This window comes from Heterocephalus glaber, unplaced genomic scaffold (genome assembly GCF_053883595.1).
Source record: "Heterocephalus glaber isolate CG9 unplaced genomic scaffold, H.glaber_assembly_v1.0 deba00001550, whole genome shotgun sequence".
Classification (NCBI taxonomy): domain Eukaryota; kingdom Metazoa; phylum Chordata; class Mammalia; order Rodentia; family Bathyergidae; genus Heterocephalus; species Heterocephalus glaber.
This window is the reverse complement of record NW_028258343.1, coordinates 14,140,807-14,163,436: the sequence shown is the minus strand read 5'-3', so window position 1 is coordinate 14,163,436 and position 22,630 is coordinate 14,140,807. Positions and strand designations below refer to the sequence as shown.

The window sequence follows — 22,630 nt, the reverse complement described above, 5'->3', positions numbered from 1 at the left end:
CCTACAGGTGATCCAGTTGTAGTAAAGCCAGAAACCATGAACTGAGCTGGCAGAAAATCTACAAAGCAGTGACTTCCCCCTTCTTCCCAGAAGAGAGAAAAATCAGATTCTTGCTGAAAAAGGTGCAGGAGAATCGGGAGGACAGGCGGAGGAGAAAGGCAGGTGTCTCCACCTGAGAAGAAACTCTAGAGTTTAGCTCCCGCTCCAGACTCCCATTTACCTCTGAACAACAAATAATTTGTGGCAAAACATCAATGTCAACATGAGACACCTCTCCGTTAACTTTCTGTTGCTCTTCCTCCGTCTCTTCTCTCCCGTCTTGCTTAACAGGGCCTTCGTTTACACTCTTCTCTCCAGTCCCCTCTGGGGCACCTACACAGTCCTGGGCCTCGGTGTCTACGGGGCTCACACCGGGCCCTGCGTGTCTGTCTGGGCTGGCTTCGGGCAACGCTTCCTCCCTCTCCACTACCTGGGCTGTGCGGCCAGGCGCTTCCTCCGCCTCTTCGTCACACTCCTCCTGCTCCTCCCTGATGGTGCCCTCGGTCACACGCTGCTGGGGCTGGTACTCGCCCACGTCTTCCTCCTCACTCTCACTGCTGCTGCTGCTCTCAGAAGACAGGGAGGTGGAGTCTTTGTGTGCCACAGGCTCCACCTTACGCATCTCCCCAGGACCACTCCCAGGTGATAGCTCTTTACCATTCACTTCTTCTGTGATTACTCTTTCATCTTTCCCAACCTCTGCCCGCTGCTTCTCCTCCACTACATTCAGAGTCTCATGTGAACTCTGTACAAAAAAAAGATGGAGGAGGGAAAACAAAAATATATGAATAAATAAAAACAATGGAAACCCAAATCAACGGATGGCAGGTTCATGTCATGGAGAAAACAAAGATGATTATGATGGCTGACTGGAAGGGAAGCGGGCAAACGTGAGGGGAGGGAAGGCGGCGGGCAATGGTGTGAACATGGAAAGGGGAGAACCTTAACATCATCCCTGGCTCCAGTGCAAGGCCCTTCTGACGCGGGAGCACGTGTCTGCGGAACAAAAAGCAACCGAGGACACAGAGTCAATACGGTTTTACCTCAACACCACCGGACAGACATCAGACACTGCAAAGACAGAACAGCAAGAATCAGCAGCTACAAAAACCTTTGCTCAAAGTCACACAGAGGACAATCGAGACAAATGCCAAAAAGTTTGCAAATACAAACAAAAACAGCCGGCATCTGCACAAAGAAATAAAATGCTTTTACAATAGAGTTATACCCACATTAGCTCCACTAATGCGGTTGAAACTGTTATAAAAATATGGAATTATACCAAAGCTTACTGATTTTTTTAAAGATAAATTGGAAAACTTTTTAAACTTATTCAACAAACAGTTTTGGTTTCAATCAGATACTAGAGTTTAGCCTGGAGCCCTGGTTCCTAAATAAATACAACATCAAGGAAATGGCATGTGTTTTTTGGGGGGAATGAGAGCACTTTTAAAAGAAGAGCTTTGAGCCGGGGATTTAGCTCAGTGGTTTCGGTGCCTGCTGCACAAGCGCAAGGACCCGAGTTCGATCGCTGATACAAAAAAAAAAGAAGAGCTTTGAGCTGGGTACAGTGGCACACGCCTGTAATCCCAGCTACTCTGGAGGCTGAGGAGGGACAACTGGGAGTTCAAGGCCAGGCTTGAGACCCTATTGCTAAAAAAACAAATTAAATAAAAATTTTAAAAATAGCTTTGATTGGCAAACTTAAAGTTGGTCTTTGACAGTTAGTAACAAAAATGCTCGTTTCAGAGATGGTCACTAACACCCCAATCTAGTCTGATCAGCAGAAGGGGATTATACACTGGGGCAGAGTCAAGGGTATCCCTAGTGCTTCCTCTTGGGACTCTATAACTCCTTCCTCAGCATCTTTAAAGTCTCAAGTGGAGAAGGTTACTACTGGAGATGCTCATTTTTATCCTCTACAGGTCCTTACTTCTTGGGAGAAAATTAATGTATTCCATTTGAGTAATGCAGTAGTTAAATCTTTCAGAAATACCTGTTGACTGAATACATTAGTTATATAAACTATTGTGCTGTGGTATTATTAGCTAGGGTAGAAATGCCTTCTTGCAGAAGTTGGTTTTTAAAGCTTGAAATTTCTTGACACTAATAAAAAAAAGGTTATTTTATATTGCTACAAATAAGTGTAACGGCTGACATTCAAGTGGCACTGTGACCAGTAATCTAATTAGAAATCCTTCAGCGAGAGACAGTAGGCCTATTCATTCAAGACAGCATCTCGATGCTGAATACGGAGAGGAACTTTGCCTCGGTCCCCTCTGGGTGCTACCCATGGTGACGCTGCCAATGCACTAACTGTACTGAGCTGTGTCCTACAGCACCAGCAGCGGGGCTTCACATTCACCTGCCGCAGCAGGCCACGCAGAGTTAACAGGGCTCGAAGTGCACACTTTCGGGCAGCACTACCAGCATGCACTCACAGACCCTCCGTGACTTGCTGAGCTGTTCTGAAATGCGTGTTGACAGCATGTGTAAGCTGCCCAAAATTCATACTGCATAAACCCTATGACCAACAGAGCAAGAGAATCATCCTTCTAGTTTCATGGATAATCTGGAGGTTTTAGATATTAAACTGAAAAACTCTGGATCTATTTTTGATAAGCAGGAAACTACTTGTAAACTCCTTTATAAATAAAGATATTCAGTGATCAGAACATTTCTAAAACACACATTTCATGATTATTATAGGTCAGTGAGTTATCATTACTATTATTACTCAACCTCAAAAGATTTAATAGGTTCTGCCCAAGTTCAGGGAATCCTTCAGTGGCATTCAAAAACACTTATTTCTTTGAGTATGGTAGGTATTTCAATTTTTCCACATAAACAATTTAAAAAATAAATCAGAAGATTTGGGTTGAAATTTGGGTTGAACTGTGCAAAGCACACTAAATTTCTACTTTATTGTGACTTTCCTTCTGCATAATAACTTGGGCTCTGAGCTGTAATGGTTTCAATGATTCTCTGAATTTAGGCAGTCTTTGTTTTTTTGGCTTCTGACTAAAAGCAGGAGAAACATCCAATCTAGTTCTTTTCCTCATGTCCAAATTCGGCCATCGTCCCTTGAATGTTTCTCCCAGGGACAGTTACTTTCAGCAGTGAAAGCACTGCAAGGAAGGGTGTCTGAATAGTCAAAAAGTGAAAATCACTCTCTTATGTGGCTTTTAGTAACAGGGAAACAAAGTAAAATGCACCTCAGGCAAATGTGAGAAGGGCCGGGAGAAGGAAAGCTTTTCTCTAGAAGGTGCATTAGAGTTCACAACAGCGCCCTCTGCTGTCCAAGTGGTGGCTGAAGGGAAGGCGGCTTTCACGCTATCAGAAAAGCCCTTTCCACTAAACAAAATTGCTGTTATCTCCTCTTCTAGGCTCTAGAAAGGTCAGAAAAGGAAGAGCAAAGAATTAATACATCAGAAAGACAGCAGCGACCTACTGAAAGAAAGGAAAGGTTACACAAGAAAGACAACAGAACAGCATAAAATGAAAGAAAGGTAAGAATTTTGAAGATTTTGCAGCCGGCCTATGTGGAAGTTTGCCTGAATGCCAGGGCTTCTACCCTGCCTGGAAATCTCTGATAGCAGTAGCCTCCAGAAACCAGCTACAACTGCTCATTTATCACTGATGCTTTATCACAAATTGAGCACAACCTACCTACCCACTAAACACAAGTTCACACAGTCTTGCCAGAGCTCCTCGGCCTTGTCCTGCATACAATGGCCTTTCTAGTGGCGCCTACACCTGAAATACTACTTTCCGTCACTATGATGTTCTCCCTCATGTCAGAAGTGTGTGAAAAGACTTCCTAATAAAACCCACTCTTGTGAAATCTTAAAAGAAAAAATACATGACTTTTACGAGATACCCTTTCAGACAGTGAGCTAAGCAGAGTGAGGAGGGGAAGGTGGGTAAGCATTTTCAATATTCAGGAGAGGAAGCAGCTTCTGCACTAAGCTCAGTTACAATCCCCAGCGTTACATCACACCGAGGGATGGAGGTGAAAAGGAAGTCCATTCCCAGACTGTGACCACTGGGGCGTGAAGTGCCATGCATTTAATTACTCACAGGAAACCCTCAGAAGTATCTTTAAGCTACAGCGTAGGTAACCTCTATCAGACTCATGACAGAACATACAAGCGTAAGGTTGTCATGATTTTTACAATGTATCAGAGGATGCACAAGATGCATTTACCCACAAAAGACTAAATGACTTGCTTTCCAACTTTCTGTTCTACTTTCAAAATCATTCATTTTCAAAGTGAAGCATTCAAAGTTTAGTACAGCTGGCCGAGTGTGGTGACACACACCTGTAATCCCAGCACTCAGGAGGCTGAGGCAAGAGGATCTTTGTGAGTTTGAGGCCAGCCTGGGCCACGTAAGTGAGACCCCGTCTCAAAAATAAATAAATTCAATATATTTACTTTTTAAAAAGTAAAACTAGTACTGCTTTTTAAAAACCTGTGTGATGAGAATTTAGAAATTTTGGTCAAATTATATACTTATACATAATTTAAAGTCTTGTACTTCACTAAGGATTATAATTTAAAGATGAAAAAGAAATCCTATAAAAGAAGCAAAAGGAAGATGTGAAGACAAACTGAAAAGATATTCTGTTCAAGTCAACCCCAGTAGACTCAAATGTTCAGGTGCTTCCAATTAATAGCAGTGGCATGTTATCTGAAGCCAAATGTAATAATATAATATAAATATTTAACATGCATGGTCAATAAATGTTTCTTGGTTGAATGGATGATTGTAGTTAGAACAATCCATACACGTGTCAAGTTAAGCATATATTTTTCTATATGCATTAAAGAGGGAAAGAATGGGGAAAAAGTAACTTCAAGTACAGATAACCCATCTAGGGAACTTTCATATAAATACCGCTGTTCTGGGCTTAGATCTAAGCTGTCTCCCCGGAGTCTCACGTGGGCCTGTGTGCACATGACGGGGTCACAGGGGTTCTAACTCCATCGGAGGACTGACGTACTGACCAGATGGCAATTCGCTGGGACTCCTGGGAGACACTGAAAACTTTGGAAGTGGGCCTAATTAAAGGGAGCGGGTCCTGGGGACTGTACCTGGCCCTCATCCCTTCTTCTTCAGCTCTTTTCCTGTCCTCTGCACTTCCCAGCTGCCACATCCCCTGCCATGATGTTTCACCTCACCTCACACCCCAGCAAGGGAACTGGCTTATTACAGACTAAAACCTCTGAAACTGTGAGCCCAAAGAAATCTTTCCTCCTTTAAATTTTTTATATCAGGTATTAGTCAGAGCAACAAAAAGCTGACTAACAAAGTTACATTATTGTAACTCCTATAAAACATTTTATATCGAACATTCCTAAAACATGAGATCCAGAAAAATGATGATTTTAAACATCCTCACCAAAAATCCAGTTCCTAGCTGCAAAAAGTCCAAGGACATCACTTTAAAATGATTAAATTGGGCCGGGGATTTAGCTCAGTGGTTCCGGCGCCTGCCTCACAAGCGCAAGGTCCTGAGTTCGATCCCTGGTACCAAAAAAAAAAAAAAAAGATAAAATTGTGCCATTCAATTAGTTTTTGGAACATGGATTTCTAAAAATACTATTTCAAAGCATGGGATATTAAAATCCTTATTATATGCAGTCTAATTGGCTTTGGATTTCAAACTAACCTTTAATGCACGTAAGTCTGCTTCAGCTTTACGACATCAAGTCTGTCACTAGAATGCTCTAGAAATACTTCGTCTTGACTGGACCTCAAGGTCCTTGAGAGAATTTCCATGTATTTTGCCTCTTCTCCCACCTCACTGTGATTTCTGATATTCTCTACTGATTAACAAAATCTCCTTTGCGGGAAGGAAACACTTATTCTTCATTACTGACCTGTGCTTATTCACACCCTCTATAATCCTTCCCTTACACAGTGAGAGAAGGAATTCCATCTGACACACTGCTCATCTTAAAAACTGCCAGTGGTATCCCATCACCGCTGTAATGCCATCCTAACTAGAAACATGCTCTTTAGGACCCTGATTATCATCTGAGGTCTAACCTCTTTGACCCTTCCTTCCTTCATGTTCACTAAGCCATTGTCATTTGGCCTTCAGCTCCTTAAACTAGTCCTTGCCTTGCACTGTTGCATCTGTTCTTCATTGCATGTGGAAAAATCACTGAATGTCTACTTCATTATATTTTAGGTCTAAAATGATCCCCAAAGTCTCATGTGTTCAGAGATGTGGTTTTCAAAAGACGACTGACTCATGGGAATGCTATAATCATCCACTGCTGCATGCCTAAGTGAATGTGCTATTATAAGGGGGTAGTGTCCAGTGGAAGGGGGGGTCACTGAGGACATTGGAGGGTACCTCTCTCACTCTGGCCCTTCTCTGCAACTCTGCTTCCTGGCTGCCATGGGGTTGAGCAGTTTTCCTCTGCTACAACGTCCACTATGCCATTTCTGCATTGCAGACAACCAACCATGGAATGAACCCTCTGAAACTGTGAGTCAAAATACACCTCTACTCTTTTAAGTTGCAGCCATCAGGTATTTTGTCCAGCAACAGGAAAGCTGACAGATACACTCTCTGTCATCATTAAAGTCTCATCTGAAATGCCATCTCCTCCTGACCAATCTCCTTCTAGCATATCAGTGTACATCACTTTCTGAACACTTACCTCTCAGCACCTGAAATTCTCTTATTACTAATTGCTGTCTATCTCTTCCACCACACACTAAGCTCTCCAGGCTGACCAGCTGGCTAAGCAAAATCAGAAGAAACAGACGAATGAGAATGTAAAAACTAACAGAAAGCTAACTTTCTCACTAATGCCAGTATTTTATATATACAGAAGCACAGATGGATAGAAAAGCTCCTATGGTGCATCAAAATCTTTTTTGTTTTCTATTAGGAATCTTGAAAGTGAAAATTCAAAAAAAGTTTCCATGTAATTATTAAGCTAGTAACCTAAAGTACATGTAATTTGCTATCTTAACAGCACAACAGTATGAATACGTGCTGCACAGTGCATTTTCTCATGAAACAATCATTTCCCAACTATTAGCCACACACATCAAATTAGGACCATTTATCCCTAAATGGTTCATACTTCTACATTTCAAAATGTGAATTTTTAAGCAACATGTTTGTGCAATATGGTGTGTCTGCCCAATGATTCTATGCTTCTATACATGGGGACTTGACTTTTTAAACACTCAAAAAATTTTTTCAGGGCCAGGGATTTAGCTCAGTGGTTTTGCCGCCTGCTGCGCAAGCACAAGGACCCAAGTTCGATCCCCGGTACCAAAAAAGAAGAAAAAAAAAATTATTTCAAAAAAATTTCAGATTGACACATAAGAAAAAAGGAATATATACAGCTTTGGAAAGAAATAAATGGAAAGGGGAAAAAGCAAGAGTAGATCCAAGGATGCAAGGTGAACACCTTGTCTGCCTCCTGGGTTTTTTCTTCAGCTGTCCATGTGGTTGCCACCAGGTACTTCTCCTTCATGGATAAAATATCCTTGAAAAGATGGTCTCCTTTTCTCTATTGTTTCAAACAATAGACAGAGTCAACAAACAAGACACATACATTACACCTAGAGCAACACACATACAAAACAACTGGAGGAGGGGTCAGTGGAACCAGCCAGAAGGACAGGCACATGAAGGCCAAAACCTTAATGTTTCATCAGTTTTCCGAGAAACATTTTAGAGTAGATTGCTGACATTACCATTATCTTCACAATCTCTAAAAATAAGGATTTAAATGGTAACCAACTTCACAAGATCCTAATACCCATAGTGTTTAAAGTCTTAATATTCTTGTAAGTTTTGTTTTTTAGTTCAGCAATTATTTTTGCTCATCTATCTTAAAGCGGTATTTTCCTTTTGGTGTCAAAAAAGAAACTCAAAACAACAGCTTTGCCTTTTAAGGAAGTGAATGAAAATAGCACAAGAATATCTAAATTAAATGTGTTCAATTTGGCAACATTCAGGCCATAGTAGACACTGCAAAGAGAAGGATGAAACTGTAATGTAACATTTTTGTATGATTTTTTTACACTGTAGGTTAAACATAGTACAAGAAGGATGAGCCCACAGAGGTTCCTGGTCAAACCCAGGAGAGAAGTGGGGATGTCAGAAAGGAAGAGATACAAATGGGAATGGATAGAGAAATATTTTGTGGACATATTCTAAGGCAAACATATTATGGTGGGAAGAAGTAAACCATGGAAAGAAAGTTGAGTTTGTAGAGACATTATGTTTGAAAACATTTTCAAAACATTATTCTATATACCATTACTAGAAATTTTGATATTAAGCTGAATAACATTTTACAAGTTTTCAACAGGGCTTTTCAATCTCTAAAAGTAAAGTTTTAACTCATTATCCTCAAAGTAATGGCCTTAAACCCTTGTAAAATATGATCTACATTCCTTTAAATTTTATTTACTAAGTAAATGTCCTTATTTTAGAAGTCAATAACTAAGAATCTTAAACAAAACAACTATTATGTAAGCTTCTAATTGTCCTAGGAGTAAATTCATTAACTCATAAATGACCTGAATAAAAGTCAAATTACCCTGAAAATATTTCAAAAATATTTTGAAACTCATACAATTTACCTAAGAACTAGGCCAATAAATATTACATTGTTAATAAATATTTAGTATTTTAAAAATTGTTAGCAATTACAAAAAGAAATGAGACTATTTTCTAACTTCTGAGAATCAACATACAAGATGATTAACAACCTGAGTTTTACTGAACAACCAGAGCAAGACATACGGCCAACAAACAGCTAGTGACATACCCCTTGAGTCTGTAGGGACAGAGGTGTGATACGTCGTTTTTCCCATTCGTTAGGGCGCGGCTCAGGTGTGGATTCCATAAAATTGCGCTTGAGTTCACTAATGCTAGCCTGATGTTTCAGTATGTCCTCCTGGGCTTTATCCAGGTCCTAGCAATATGTAACGTAAGGGGGAAAAAATCCAAAAGGAAAAAACCCAGTAGGACAAAAATAAAAAGTAACACAAAGCAAACTTATGATTAAAAAAACATAGTAAAGCAAGAAAAATGCCAAGTCTCAAAAGCCATATATATTTTTGCCTTTACTGAAAATAAAGCCAATGTGTATTTTTCATTATTTGCATTTTAAAGAGTTTTAATTTCTCTGTAGAACTTTCAAATTCTACACATTATTAGAAGGAAGCCATGGAGCACACTGTCAAAAATGGCTAATAATCTTTCTCTTCCTGAAGACAAATTGCAGCCTGACTTTGTTCCTGCACAGTTAACTGACTGGGGCTACTCTAACCCTGTATTCCAGAACATAGTAAATCAAGTAGAAACAGAGAGGGATCCTCAGAAGCACACTGGCACTGAGGGCAAAGCCAGTCCAGGATCACCCCCTACAAAAGGAAAAATCAAAGACTGACTTTTGTCAGGAAATTCCAGTGGTGGTTTTTAATCCTTAAAAAAATAATAACAACTGCCTCCAGAGGCTGCTTCTGCTTGGTCTTACTATAAAATAATGAATCACATACTGGTCTCAGATAGCACCAAGCACAAAAATGGGGCTCAGCTACTGCACACATCAAATATTCCTTATACAAAGATGGGAGGAAACTACTAGGATGGTTTTCACTGAAGCAGGCCCTGACAAACGGTATTAGTGGGATTTTTTCCGACTGTCTCTAACAAATGGTATATATGGTAACTAATGCTTAAGAAACTGTTTCAACTGAATTTTAAATGTTTTCTGATGTTTCAAAAATCAAAGGGCCACCTGTAGATTATAGCTTTTTGTCCCACTCCCAAAGGAACAGGTCATGCATCTGATAAAATTAGGTAACTCATATTCATGCACAAGCATAGTAGCTCATCTGTGAGCTTCTATAGCCATTTGCAAAAACTCAGGAAAATCTAAAAATCTTTGCATGGCAAGGGAAAATGACTGTGGCTTGAGATCAGGCACATTTCTTGCATTTATTCAAAGCAATGTTACTTATTACACCATACAGCATTTTAGTAAGTTAAGCAAAAACACATTTTCAACAGTTATCAAAGCTGCCAAAAGCAACCAGATTAGTCAGATTACTGAGAGCTACCATTTTTCACTAAACACACTGCCACATACTACCTACCCTAGCGGGAGAAAGAACAATTGTTCTCACGTGACATGGGTGATTAGGCATCCTCTCTCACGTGTGCACATTCTCTCTCTCCTCTCCCTATCTCCCTCTCTCTCCTTTCTTTCTAATCAAAATAATTCCATTAATTAATATACATATTCACACACAATATTTTAAGTGGACCACATTCCTAGTTACATGGAATTTAGGGACTGGGGGAAATGGGCATAGATAAGAGACAAATGATTTAATGGCAGATAAACACCAATTCTACTTAATATGTATCAAATGGGATTGTGTTACTTCAAATTCTATACCCTAGAAATCTACCCCATTAGGAAAGGAGGTTTACTAATAGAAACCCTAAGACTAAAGGATCCACTTTTTCATTTGACTACACAAAGCTTTCTCCCAGCTGTCACTCTGAGAATGCAGTGGGTCTATTTCTCCCTCCACCCCGGACAGGAACCAAGTGGGCCTGGTAACATGCAGCCCAGCTTCATCTCCCCATGCATTTCATGCACTGTGCCTGAGGAAAGCTGCCAGCGAGCCTGTGCGTGACCTCCCGTCCACAGCAGCCTGGCAGCCATTAGGACAGAATGGTGTTCTTAGATTATACAAACCTCCAACATTAAATTGCTATGTCTGACATAAATATTATCCCCTTCTACTCTCAAGGAATTTTTCTGTGAAATTAAATCACACACAGGGAGAAAAAGGCAAATAAACATAAGTGTATCAATCAGCAAGCACCAGAAATGACCCAGAGTTTGACAGTCTAAGACTTTAAAATAAAAGAGGATAAAAATTTTAAGAACTTAAAGGCACAACAAATAAATCTCACAAACCCTGGAAGTACATCCCACTACCGCCCCTCAACAATAATGGCAGACAGAGGCCACCAGGTATTTAACTTTGGGGGCAAACAGCCCCTTCTTCCAACTGTGCTTCCTCTTCTGTCCTCACCTGAAAAGTCCCACAGCATTTGCCAGAAAGAAGAGAGCATTAACGGAGCTCTCCCATCAGTGGAGAAGCTGCTTCTGATCTTAGATGGTGACGCAGCGTTATCAACCTTCTCTGTCTGGCCCTTGGCAGGCGCAGACTATTTAAGACCCTCTGGTCTTTCTTCACCTAGTGCTGTACACGTGAGGAAATGGCCCTGGCACAGGTGGGATGGAGAATGGACCCCTCACTCCTTCTTAGTCCCCAGACTGTGCTCTGCTTTTGAGTATGTTTTTAACCCAAGAGTAAAAATATATGAGAGTGCAAATATGGCATAATTTAATCTATTTTGAAATGCCTAAGTCAACTAGTGTTGGGGCTGGGGATAATGACACAAAATTTGTTTTCAGCTTTATGCTAGCTACATATTTTACATCATTATACTTTACCCCATCACTAATTTGTAAATATGGATTTATTTTCTTGGGAGAAAAATTGGCTACTTTCATATTAAAATGGTAGGTATTTAAAATAATGTTTGAAATATAACCCTGTTCTTTCATATAATGTTTTAACAAGAACAGTTTTTCATAATTGGACTTTTCTCAATATCCAATGATCCAAAAACATAAATTTGAAGTTTAAGTACTACATGAATTTTGACACCAGGAAAAGAAAAATATTGATTCTGATATCAAAGAAAGATGACATTACCAGCTAATTTATAGCATATATTCTTTTCTTTCTTTGCTAGTGTCAAAACTGAAAGTTCAAAATGCTTACCTTCATTTCTGGTAACAACAGTATTTCTGTGAGATAATCAGGAAGCTCAAAGAGTTTATCAGAAGTGAAAAAAATAAGACACAGCTACTCAATAAGCTGTCAAGAATCATCTTTCAATTCTTCAGTCAATACTTAGTCCTCTAAAATGTTGATCTTTGGTATTTCTCAGGTAAACTTTTGAACTGTGGTTTGTTCTATAATGTGTACTCACTGCATTTCTCCACATTTTCTTTAGCTCTACTCTGAATTTTGTGATTTATTCTATGTACTGACAGCATCCATTGAATCACCAGACCACACTTAGCAAAATAGCTAAAAAGCACACTGCACATGTTTACACTGATTTGACAGTGCAGAGGTAATATATTTTTTAAAAGTTGCTTATACAGGAGTAAAAAAAAAGTCCTTAAACCTCATTTTCAATAAAAATAAAGGCTCAACATTAATGTTGCACTTCTAAGCTTTCAAAAAGTCAAGTTTCATTGTTCACACACATTTGTTAAAGATAACAGAATAGTATCTTCCTTATAAAATACCCGATTGTGATTCTTTTATAGAATTGTACAATTGAGAGTTGGAGGGCACTAGCTAAAATTTATCTATCTGGTCCTCAAATGCTACAATGATAGGAGACAAGGAGTTTCTGAGATTAGACTTACAAAGACTCTCACAGATATAGCCTCATAAATGAAAGAACAAGCATGGATTGTGACCAGGAGAAATAACACCAAGGAATTCTAATACAGATCTGTTATTATTACACTGCATTCTAAATTCTGTTTCAAACATAAAATTCTTATCCTAAGGAAACAGTGTTAACATCTGTCTGCAAAACAGAGTCAATATTATTTAGGGATAATACAGATTCTCTCTCCCCTACCCCCTTTTTGTTAAAAATCTAACATGATCGGGCTGGGGATTTAGCTCAGGGGCTCCAGCGCCTGCCTTGCAAGCGCAAGGTCCCAAGTTCAGTCCCTGGTACCAAAAAAAACTACAAAAAAATCTAACATGATCTAGGTATTTTTTAAATAATCTTATCATTTTGCTCTCGACTTAGAATGTATGGACCTGGTCAAAGGACATCAATGCAGGATGTCCTTTATCTACCTTCACCTCTCATGCACTTGCACATGTGTATGAAAATGTGCAGATGATATTATTTTGACGGTAATTAGTGTAGGTTATGCACATGTTTACACTCTATGTTAGGAAGGGCACAAGATGAAGTATAGTCTGGTTGACTTCACAAAACAAAGCTTATGGAGGAGTGCCAGCAACTGTCTCCTCCTCCTCTGTTTTATCATTCAAGTCACAGTCATGAGAAACATTAAAGGCGGTGGCTTTAGCTTCCAGATAACAGAGGGCTAGAGCCAGAGGAAGGGAAAAGGTGAGAGAAAAAGGGACAGACTGAGAAGCAGAGAGTAGTAGCCCAAAGATGAGGATGAGGGAAGGAATGAATGATGGGGAGGTGACAGGGATGTAGTGCTGAACGTCATGGGGAAGGAAGGAGACCCAGAGCTTGGGGAGGCTGGGGAAAGCAAGGTACCCATCTTCATCCAGAAGAGAGGCGAAGCCAAAGGAGAAGTACCCAAACTCGGAGCCCCCCTGGCCAGCCACATTAACAGTCCTCTCACGGATGGGAGAAGGACAGCCAGGCTGAGCAGGGGCTACGGCAGGATCCGAGACCGAGTCCAGCGTGGCCCTCTTTGGGTCCCCCTGCTCTGAAGTTTCCCCTGTGGAAAGGCACTCTGAGCTCTCCAGGGCGAGCTGCTCAGCCTCCCCAAAAGGGTCCTCCTCTGAAATATCTGAAAGCAAGTCCACTTCAGGGACCGGCAGGAGGTAAGGAGAAAACGGTGAGGTACGGCGGAGGAGAGGGGAGGGCGGGCACATGCAGACAGCCTGTTTTCAAGGGCAAACCCACGGTTGAACATGAGTCACACAACAGACATGTTCAAAGGAAAAGGGAATACAGGGAAAGGAGAAAAGAAGAAATGGGTAGTTAGTGATAACTCACTCTCAAGTAGGTTTCATATTAACAGTGTAGTTAGAAAATGAATCATATGATCTTTACTTAAAGAGGAAAACTGGACTACTTTTATTACATAAAACATATAGGTACAAACTGATTTAATTATTTTCAAACTGGTTCCACGTGAATCCTATGAGACTCAATTGGCATTATTCACTCTAAAAGCTGGACGTTGATAAACATTCAAAGCATCAGCAAAAAAGCCAGCACAGCCAATCATTTGCTAAAGATTCTTTCTGAATTTGAAAAATAAGAACATTTTCTTGTTTAAAAAAGAAAATAATTTAAAACACAACTATATATGTCAAATTCAACAGAGAAAATGGAGCAGACACATTCTGAACACTGTGCTCCTGTTTCAGCAGACAGTTACTCTCCTGGGTGCCTCCCTAGCATAATTAATTTTAATAAACAATTCGAACAATCACTCAGCAGTTGAAGGGTATCTTCTTAGGCAGTCTGTTTGCAGTCCTGCCATACTGGTACTGTACTAGGTACTGAAACCGGAGCATTTCCAGTAAGCCTAGTCTTTGGTGGAGCGGGGGCAGGGGGCTGTGTCACTAAGTCACTAAACTGCCCAGGTTGGGCTGAAACTTGCAATCCTCCTGCCTCAGCCTCCCAGAGTACTGGGCTCGCAGGCATGTTCCACCACACCTGGCTTGTGTAATTTTCAAGACGATAGTCACAATTCTTTAACAAGAGAATATAAATGATTTTATGCCAGCTGCTACTGTCCTTGTGGCACAAGAGAGAACCCACAAGGCCCAAGACCTCCACTGTAAGCATTTTCGGTTTTAATTGCAGGAATCCCTAAGGCACTGGCACTACTTCATCTAGCAGGTCCTCTATAAACTCACTCTGTATGTCTTTAAACTTCTCAGTTAAAATCATCAGTGGGATAATTTTGTTGTTTTGTTTGGTGTGTGCATGCACACATGCTTGCCCCTACTTTCAGTGCTGCACGTAACATGTTGCTTGTACAGATAAGGGACAGAGCTCTGAAGAACTCAAAGGTTATTCAATACTGAAGAGACTTTACTGCCCAAGGGAGCATAACAGTGACAAATGTGAGAACACCATATAGGCTACTTCTCCATTCACTGTGGGAAATAAACAAAATACAGCCAAAAGCAACACATCAACTTTTCACTCACTAGTCACAAAGCAATTACTCTCTGTGTTAAAAATTCTGTTATCAGTTACAGGTAATTAATGAAAAATAAAATTTTTCATAAAGTTACCTTTTTTGTTTCAAAAAATTCAAGTCAACATAATTTAAATAAACTTTAAATTTACTTGTAACAAACTAAATATAAATTATAAATCATCATGCGATTTAAAGATAGAAAGGTCAATGAATTACTTATTTGCATTAATGTAATTTATGTTGAAATACTTTGTTCTGAATAACAACTAACGGAAGGTTAGAGGTCACAGTCCAAACCAGCAAGTCTCTACACATATTTGAAAACTGGGAAATTACACCAACATAGAACATACGCTGATAAATTATAAATACTTGATTTCTGAAAGAGAAAATGCAACATCCAGCTTCTGGTCTAAGGCTTGTTTAAAACCACGTAATACTGATTTGCCATACCTTTCCTTCAGAGAGCTGTGAGTATGGGGCTCTGGCCAGGCTCCTCGCTTCCTGGACCCTGGCAGTGCCACCGACCCCAGGGCCATACGCTGAGACTTCCCCCACAGCACCAGGAAAATCCTTCACAGGAGTTTGGTCCCCAACACCAATCAGAGCTAGTAAAGAATAATTTTCAATTACTTCAGGACGTGTAAATGGTTAAAGTTTTATGGACTGTTTCCCACCTAAACAGATAAATAGTAGCATGTAAAATAACGAGAGAAAGAACACTGATTAAGCTCTGAAAGGATCAACATGTAAAATAAACTCATTTTTAAACTTTTACCAAACTTTAATAGTATTCTGAATTTTAACACAGTGAATTACATATATCAGGGTCCCAAAGTTAGATTTTTGAACGATATGCTGTGATCATGAAATTGGTCGGTAGGAGGAGCTCTAAGACCAGCTAAAACACAGTGAGGGCAAAATGTCAGAATGATAATTTCATCAATACTTTAGGTCTCTGGATCTCTTTGAACTCGCCTGGATTTACCTGATCTCCCCAGAATCTACCTGTTGAAATAATTATCTAATTATTGAAAGGATCTGCTCCAATAAAATTTGAGAAGTCATATACAAAGAAACTTTAAGACAAGACTAGATTTTAAGGATTTCCTTTGTTTATGTTTAACATTTTCATTTTCTCCACTCCTCCTGCATGTCTCAACCTGACCTATGGTAAGACACCACTGCCGCCCTCTCCCCAGCAAACCTGGCCCCCAGTGCCCCTTCATCTCTCCACAGTGGGTTGAGACACACAGGAGATCCCATACCTGAGAAGCTGGCAGTCCAGGCACTGAAACAAGCCCATGTGCTAACAGACTGCTACCACTATCAGCTTGCCTGGGCTATATCTGCTTTCTGTACCAATCCTGTCCAACTGTTCTCTCACTCGAATGATTTTTCAACATGAAAACACCTTGTACTATGTGCTCTTGGGAACATATTCACTCAAACATGGTTTTCTACACATGGAGAACAAAAACCACTCTTCACTGTGACCTGCAAGGCCCTGCGAGGCCCAACCACAGCCAACCTCTCCTGTCATTACTAAGCCTTGATCAAGCTGCCTTCTTTTTGCTTCTCAGATGTGTGGAGCTCTCCCTCACCTTGTAGCCTTCAGCCCTGTTGCTTCTGCTACCCGGAATGGTTTGTCATCTGCTCTCATGGCTGCCTCCCTCTCATCCTTCAAGTCTCGCCTGTACTGATTCTTTCTGAGACAGGCAAATTCCCTGATGCTCCCACCAAGCGGCTTCTCTGTGTATTATACTTTCCGCTCTCAGAAAAGTCTCTGGCTTCCTTACTACCAAATATGCCTTGGTTGTTAAAGTCCCCTCAAATGACTGATTTGCCTCCTTTTTGGTACAATTTCCTAATCTCAGAGGAGTTTCACTATTTAAAAATAACTATTATATTTTAGGTTGGTTTTTATTTTGATATTTGGTCTCTAGAAATCAAATTGATTTGTACTTTCTCTGTAATCACTAGAAGATTTAATTTGCCAAACTTTAAAGTGAGGATTATTTATATAACTAAATTATTCTAAACTTTAAAGAGTAAACAAAAAAGAAGGTATCAATAGCAACAAAATTGGTGTATACAGATGAAGAATGATGTAGAAAATAAAGCTCAGTACCAGATTAAATCCTAGCTTTGCTTCCAGGGAGAAAAAGAACACAACCTCCAAAGAGTTTGCTGACTGTCTGGTCATATGGTGGCATGAAAAGCCTCCTATTTTTCCCAATAACACAATAATCCTTTTGATGACATGCACATCTGATGAATTACAGTGTACAAAACACAAAGGGAGAAATAATGGATTACTGTGCCATGTTTGTTGCTCTTACTTGTAAAAACCATTGTTTTCTGATACAGACTCCTTTAACCACCCTTCTGCACTAACTACCCAAACAAGATGGTGAGTTTCCTCACACAAAGGTTTATATACCACTAAGAAAATGTACTGGTTTATTGCTCCTTTTTACACTTTAAAACTTGAAATATAAGAGTTATAGAGCCTCACAGTAAAACAAAGGCTGAAAACACTGTTGTAGAAAGAGCAATGATTTCTCTCGCAGCATTAAAAAACAGTGATTCATTTGTTTGACACTGTATAAATTCTCTGTGGCAAGGTTTGAGAAATATTTACATGGGTTAGCACATTTTTAAGATTTCCTTGGAAAAGTGCTCAGCTGTTGATAAGCTGTAGTACATTAATAATTCACTGAATTTAGTTCACTACATTTGGAATGTGGGCATTCGCTCGGAGCAGTCAGGGTGCCCTTGCGTATGTTTCGAGTGGGCTCATATAACCACATGGAACATTCTCAAGGACCAAGATTCACAAACGACATGTACCAAGGTGCCCAGTGACAAACGCGGGCACACACACCTGTATGAGCACCTGCACCTGTTTCCGAATCTTTTCCTAGGAAAAGTAAATTGAGGTCAACAGGCTTTAATCTTTCACCAATGAAAGAACATTTTTATCTGTTAGCATATGTCTGGTATATTTTACTATTTAAAGAACAAGTTGGTAATGTTCATATTTCAGAAAAAATCAAGTAATAACCAAAAATGTTATTTGTTCAAAATAAAATAAAAATTTCAAATTCAATATTACTATCAAACATAATAAAAATGCTGGCAAATTATTTCTTCTGGTGTAAAAAAAAAGACTGACCATACCAACACTTTCTGGCAATACTGGGGAGGCCACGGTAAGGCATTACCCTTCAACAACAACAACAGCGTAAGGAGAGTCTGTCTCTACCTCCCAAATCAGCCAGCGACTCTGAAGGTAAGCAGAAAGAAATCTGAGTCCTTCATAAAGCATTTCAGTGGAAACTTAACCTGTTTCTTTTACAGGAAATTTATTATTAATCTGAAATCGATAGGTTACAAGACAGACACATGAAGAAAGCAACATTAATTTATTTCCATGTTAGTGTACATAAAATTACAGATTATGTGTAGAAGGCCCTTCCCTCAAAATGATAAAAGACACTGATGACAAACCTACTGCAACATCATGCTGAATAGTGAAAAACTAAAAGCATTTGCTATATAATCAGGAATAAGACAAGGGTGTTCACTCTCACCACTGTTCAATATAGTACTTGAAAAATCTTGCAAGTAGGCAAGAAAAAGAAATAAAAGGGATACACACAGAAAAGGAAGAAAGCTAACTATCCTACTTTGCAGTTGACAAGATTCTTTTCCTAGATGACCCAAAGAACTCCACTAAAAGATTCTCAAAACTAATAAATTCACCGAAGTGACAGGATACAAAATAAACACACAAAAATCAAGAGTATTCCTGTACAGTACTGAAAAGTTATTGATGACAAACCTATGGCCAATAGTATTTTAAATAGGGAAAAACTAAAAGCATTTATTTGCTCTGCATCACATCAAACTAAAAAGCTCCTGCACAACAAAGGTCACCAATAGAGTGAATAGACAATTTATAGAATGGGAAAAAATTTTCGCCAGCTATTCCTCAAAGGAGTGATATCTACAACATACAAAGAACTCAAAAATATCAGATCCCCCAAATTTAAAGACCTAATTAAAAATGAGCATCAGAAATAAACAATTCTCAGATGAAGAAATATAAATGGCTAATAAACACATTTTTAACAGTTCAGTATCTCCAGCCATTTGAAAAATGCAAATTAAAACAACACTGAGATTCCATCTGACTCCAGAAAGAATGGCTATTATCAAGAGATGAACCAGTAACAAATGTTGGCCAGGCTGTGAGGAAAAAGGAACTCTTCTCCACTGTTGGTGGGTTTGTAAACCAGTACAACCACTATGAAAATCAGTACGGAAATTCCTCAAAAAACTAAAACTGGAAATCCCCTTTGACCCAGCTATTGTCTTTCTAGATATCTTCCCACAGATATCTGTGGTATGTGTTAAAGACATCATACCACAGTGATGCATGCATACCCATGTTTATAAGCAGCACAATCCATAACAGCTAAATCTTGGGATCAATGTATATGCCTTTCAACAGATGAATGGATAAAGAAAATGTGGTATTTATATACAATGGAGTATTAATCTGCCCTAGAGGATAAACTTGGATCATTGACAAGAAAATGGATGTATTTTGAGATCATAATGTTAAGTGAAATAATTCAGACACACAAACTTAAGTGCTGCATGGTTTCTCTTATATGAAAAACTTAATACAGTGGTACCGCCATTCATGAATCCTTTTGTTTGCAAATAATTTGGTCTGCAAACATAAGTGTTTGACAAAATTTGGATTTTGTTTACAAACTCTGCATTGGGTAACAAACACGACTATAGCCATCTTTCCCACACAAATACAAATGTGGTCATCTTTTCCAAAATTGTAAAACAAATTAAGTTCATGAACTGAGGTACCTCTGCATGTATATAAACTACAAAATAAAAGATAATAGGAAAAAAGAGAAAGTATTATAATTCAGCATGGACAATGTATCTAAGAGTATACTTTGACTTGGTACAATTGCCTTACATGTTTTATATTTTCTTTGACCTATTAGTCTGGTTTTTAATATAATCAATTTAATATGGTCTTATAAATAAATGAATCTTATTCTGGAACAATAAAAGGGGGTGGGAGAAAAGGGAAAAAAAGGATTGAAATGTGTTTTGTACATGTACCAATTCCCTAGTGAATGTAACCATTATGTACTGCAAACATGAACAGTACTAATAAAAGTTTTAAAAATAAATAAAATACATTTAAAATATAAAGGAAAAGGGCGGGGGATTTAGCTCAGTAGTGCTGCCACCTGCCTTGCAGGTGCAAGGTCCTGAGTTCAATCCCCAGTACCAAAAAAAAAAAAAAAAAGGAATGGTATCTTGAAGCAAAAAAAAAAAGCACTCACTCTAAAGTCAGGAACAAGACAAAGGACCAACAATGAACCCACTGAAAAAGCAGGAAAAAATTCCATTCATAATACCTTCAAAGAAATCAAATACTCAGGAATTAAACTAATCAAGGAAATGAAAGACTTCTACAACAAAAACTACAGTGCTCTGAAAAAAAGACACTGAAGAGGACATTAGAAAATGGAAAGACATCCCCGTTCCTGGATAGGCAGAACCAATATTATAAAAATGATCATCTTATCAAAAATGATATATAGATTTAATGCAATTCCAATCAAAACACCATAAACTTTCTTCATAAAACTAGAAAAAAATTCTAAAATTTATATGAACCCACAAGAGGATGGTGGGATTGAAGGGAGGGCAGGGGAAGGGGGAAGAAATAAGAACCAAGAGAGTATGTAAAGGTGACTATCTCCAATGATGAATGTCATTATATTGTAAACCTAAAATGTACCAATAAAAGGATATGCACATACACACAAAAAGAAACCACAAGAGACCCAGGATAACAAAAGGAATCCTGAACAAAAAAAAGCAGGAAGCATCACAACCCTGGACTTTGCAAAGAAATAATAATAAAAACAACCTGGTCCTGGCACAAAACAGACATGCTGACCAATGGAATAGAACTGAGGATGCACAAACAACCCATGCACTTTCAACCTTCTGAGTTTTGCCAAAAGGGCCAAAAACATTCAATGGAGAAAAGATGCATCTTTAACAAATGGTGCTGGTGAAACTGGTTATCTATATGCAGAATGAATCTAAGCTCAAATCTCTCGCCCTGTACTAAAATCAAATCAAAATGGATCAAAGACCTAAATAACAGAAATGTTGGGTCTGCTGTAAGGTAAAATAGGTAAAACTCTTAGAGACATTGGCATAAGCAAGAACTCCTTGAATAGAATCTCAACTGCATGAGAAATAACCTAAAAATCAACAAATGAGATTATATAAAAATTTTCAAAAGCTGCTGCACAGCAAAAAAACAACCAACAAAGTGAAGAAAGAACCTAGAAAATGGGAAAAAAAATTTTGCCAGCCATACCTCGGACAGAGGACTAATATCTACAGTACATAAAGAATTCCAAAAAATTAGGTGCCCCCAAATAAAAGACTCAATCAAAACTTGGGCAATTGAACCGAATAGACATTTTTTAAAAGAATAAAAACAGCCAATAAACGTATGATAAAATGTTCAGCATTTCTGGCCATTAGAGGATGCAAATCAAAACAACACTGAGACTCTATCTTACCCCAGTATGGATAGCTATCCCCAAGAATTCAAATTACAACAAATGCTGGTGGCATTGTGGGGGAAAAAGGAACTCTTCTACATTGCTGGTGGGAGTGTAACTGCTACAATTACTATGGAAGCCAGTATGGAGATTCCTCAGAGACAACAACTAGAGATTCTATCTGACCCAGGTACTCATCTTCTAGGCATCTTCCTGAAAGAGCTAAAGACATCATATTCCAGTGATCACATGCATACCCATGCTTATAGCAGCACGATTCATAACAGCTAAATTAAGGAAGCAGTTTATATGTCCAGCAACATATAAATGGACACACACACGTATTAGCCATAAAGAAGGATCCATTTGCAAGAAAATGGAAGGAACTTGAGAGCATAATGCTAGTAAAGTAAATCAGACAGACACGAATAAATATCACAGTTTCTCTTACACAGGAAACCCTAAATATAAAGAGCAAAATTAAAAATGGTAGGAAACAGAGAGGCAGACTTTGTGGAGATGGGAAAGGGATCTGGGAAAGAGGGCAGAGTAAGGTGGGGGAAGGAAGTAAAAACGATCAAGATGTGACACGATTACACCAACTCTCTGAGATGAATGTAATTATTATGTATTGCACAGATACCCACATTAAAAACTACAAATATGTGGCTTACTAGGCTTCAAAACTCAAAATTCGATGATGCTAGGAATGTTTATGTTCAGTTGAATAAAGTTCATATGTGAACATAAAAACCCTTAAAATTACACTCATTAACAAGATTTTAAAATTATATAAAACATCACAATCAAGTCAAACCAATAACAATGTTATTCCAACATCTCATAAACACAAATAAAACCTTGTAATGAACACTTGTGTGCACTAAATACAAAGAAAAATATGTTTGAAATGACAACTTAGAA

General features: G+C 38.8%; 1 protein-coding gene across 22 annotated transcripts in view; it reads right to left on the bottom strand.

Moving 5' to 3' along the window:
* The window catches only part of Epb41l2 (erythrocyte membrane protein band 4.1 like 2), a 216,421-nt gene that overhangs the window by 38,431 nt on the left and 155,360 nt on the right, over positions 1-22,630 (bottom strand). For 3 of the 22 annotated variants that reach the window (XM_013072659.3, XM_087190115.1, XM_021259243.2), the window contains exons 12-18: positions 15,528-15,682; positions 10,797-10,859; positions 8,853-8,999; positions 7,482-7,583; positions 3,255-3,428; positions 982-1,035; positions 221-784 (exon numbers count right to left, since the gene is read on the bottom strand). In XM_013072659.3, coding sequence (XP_012928113.2) covers positions 221-784; positions 982-1,035; positions 3,255-3,428; positions 7,482-7,583; positions 8,853-8,999; positions 10,797-10,859; positions 15,528-15,682 — 1,259 coding nt within the window. The remainder of the gene's footprint in view (positions 1-220; positions 785-981; positions 1,036-3,254; positions 3,429-7,481; positions 7,584-8,852; positions 9,000-10,796; positions 10,860-15,527; positions 15,683-22,630) is intronic. The other 19 variants (XM_013072668.3, XM_021259248.2, XM_087190122.1 and 16 more) reach the window with 15 other exon arrangements.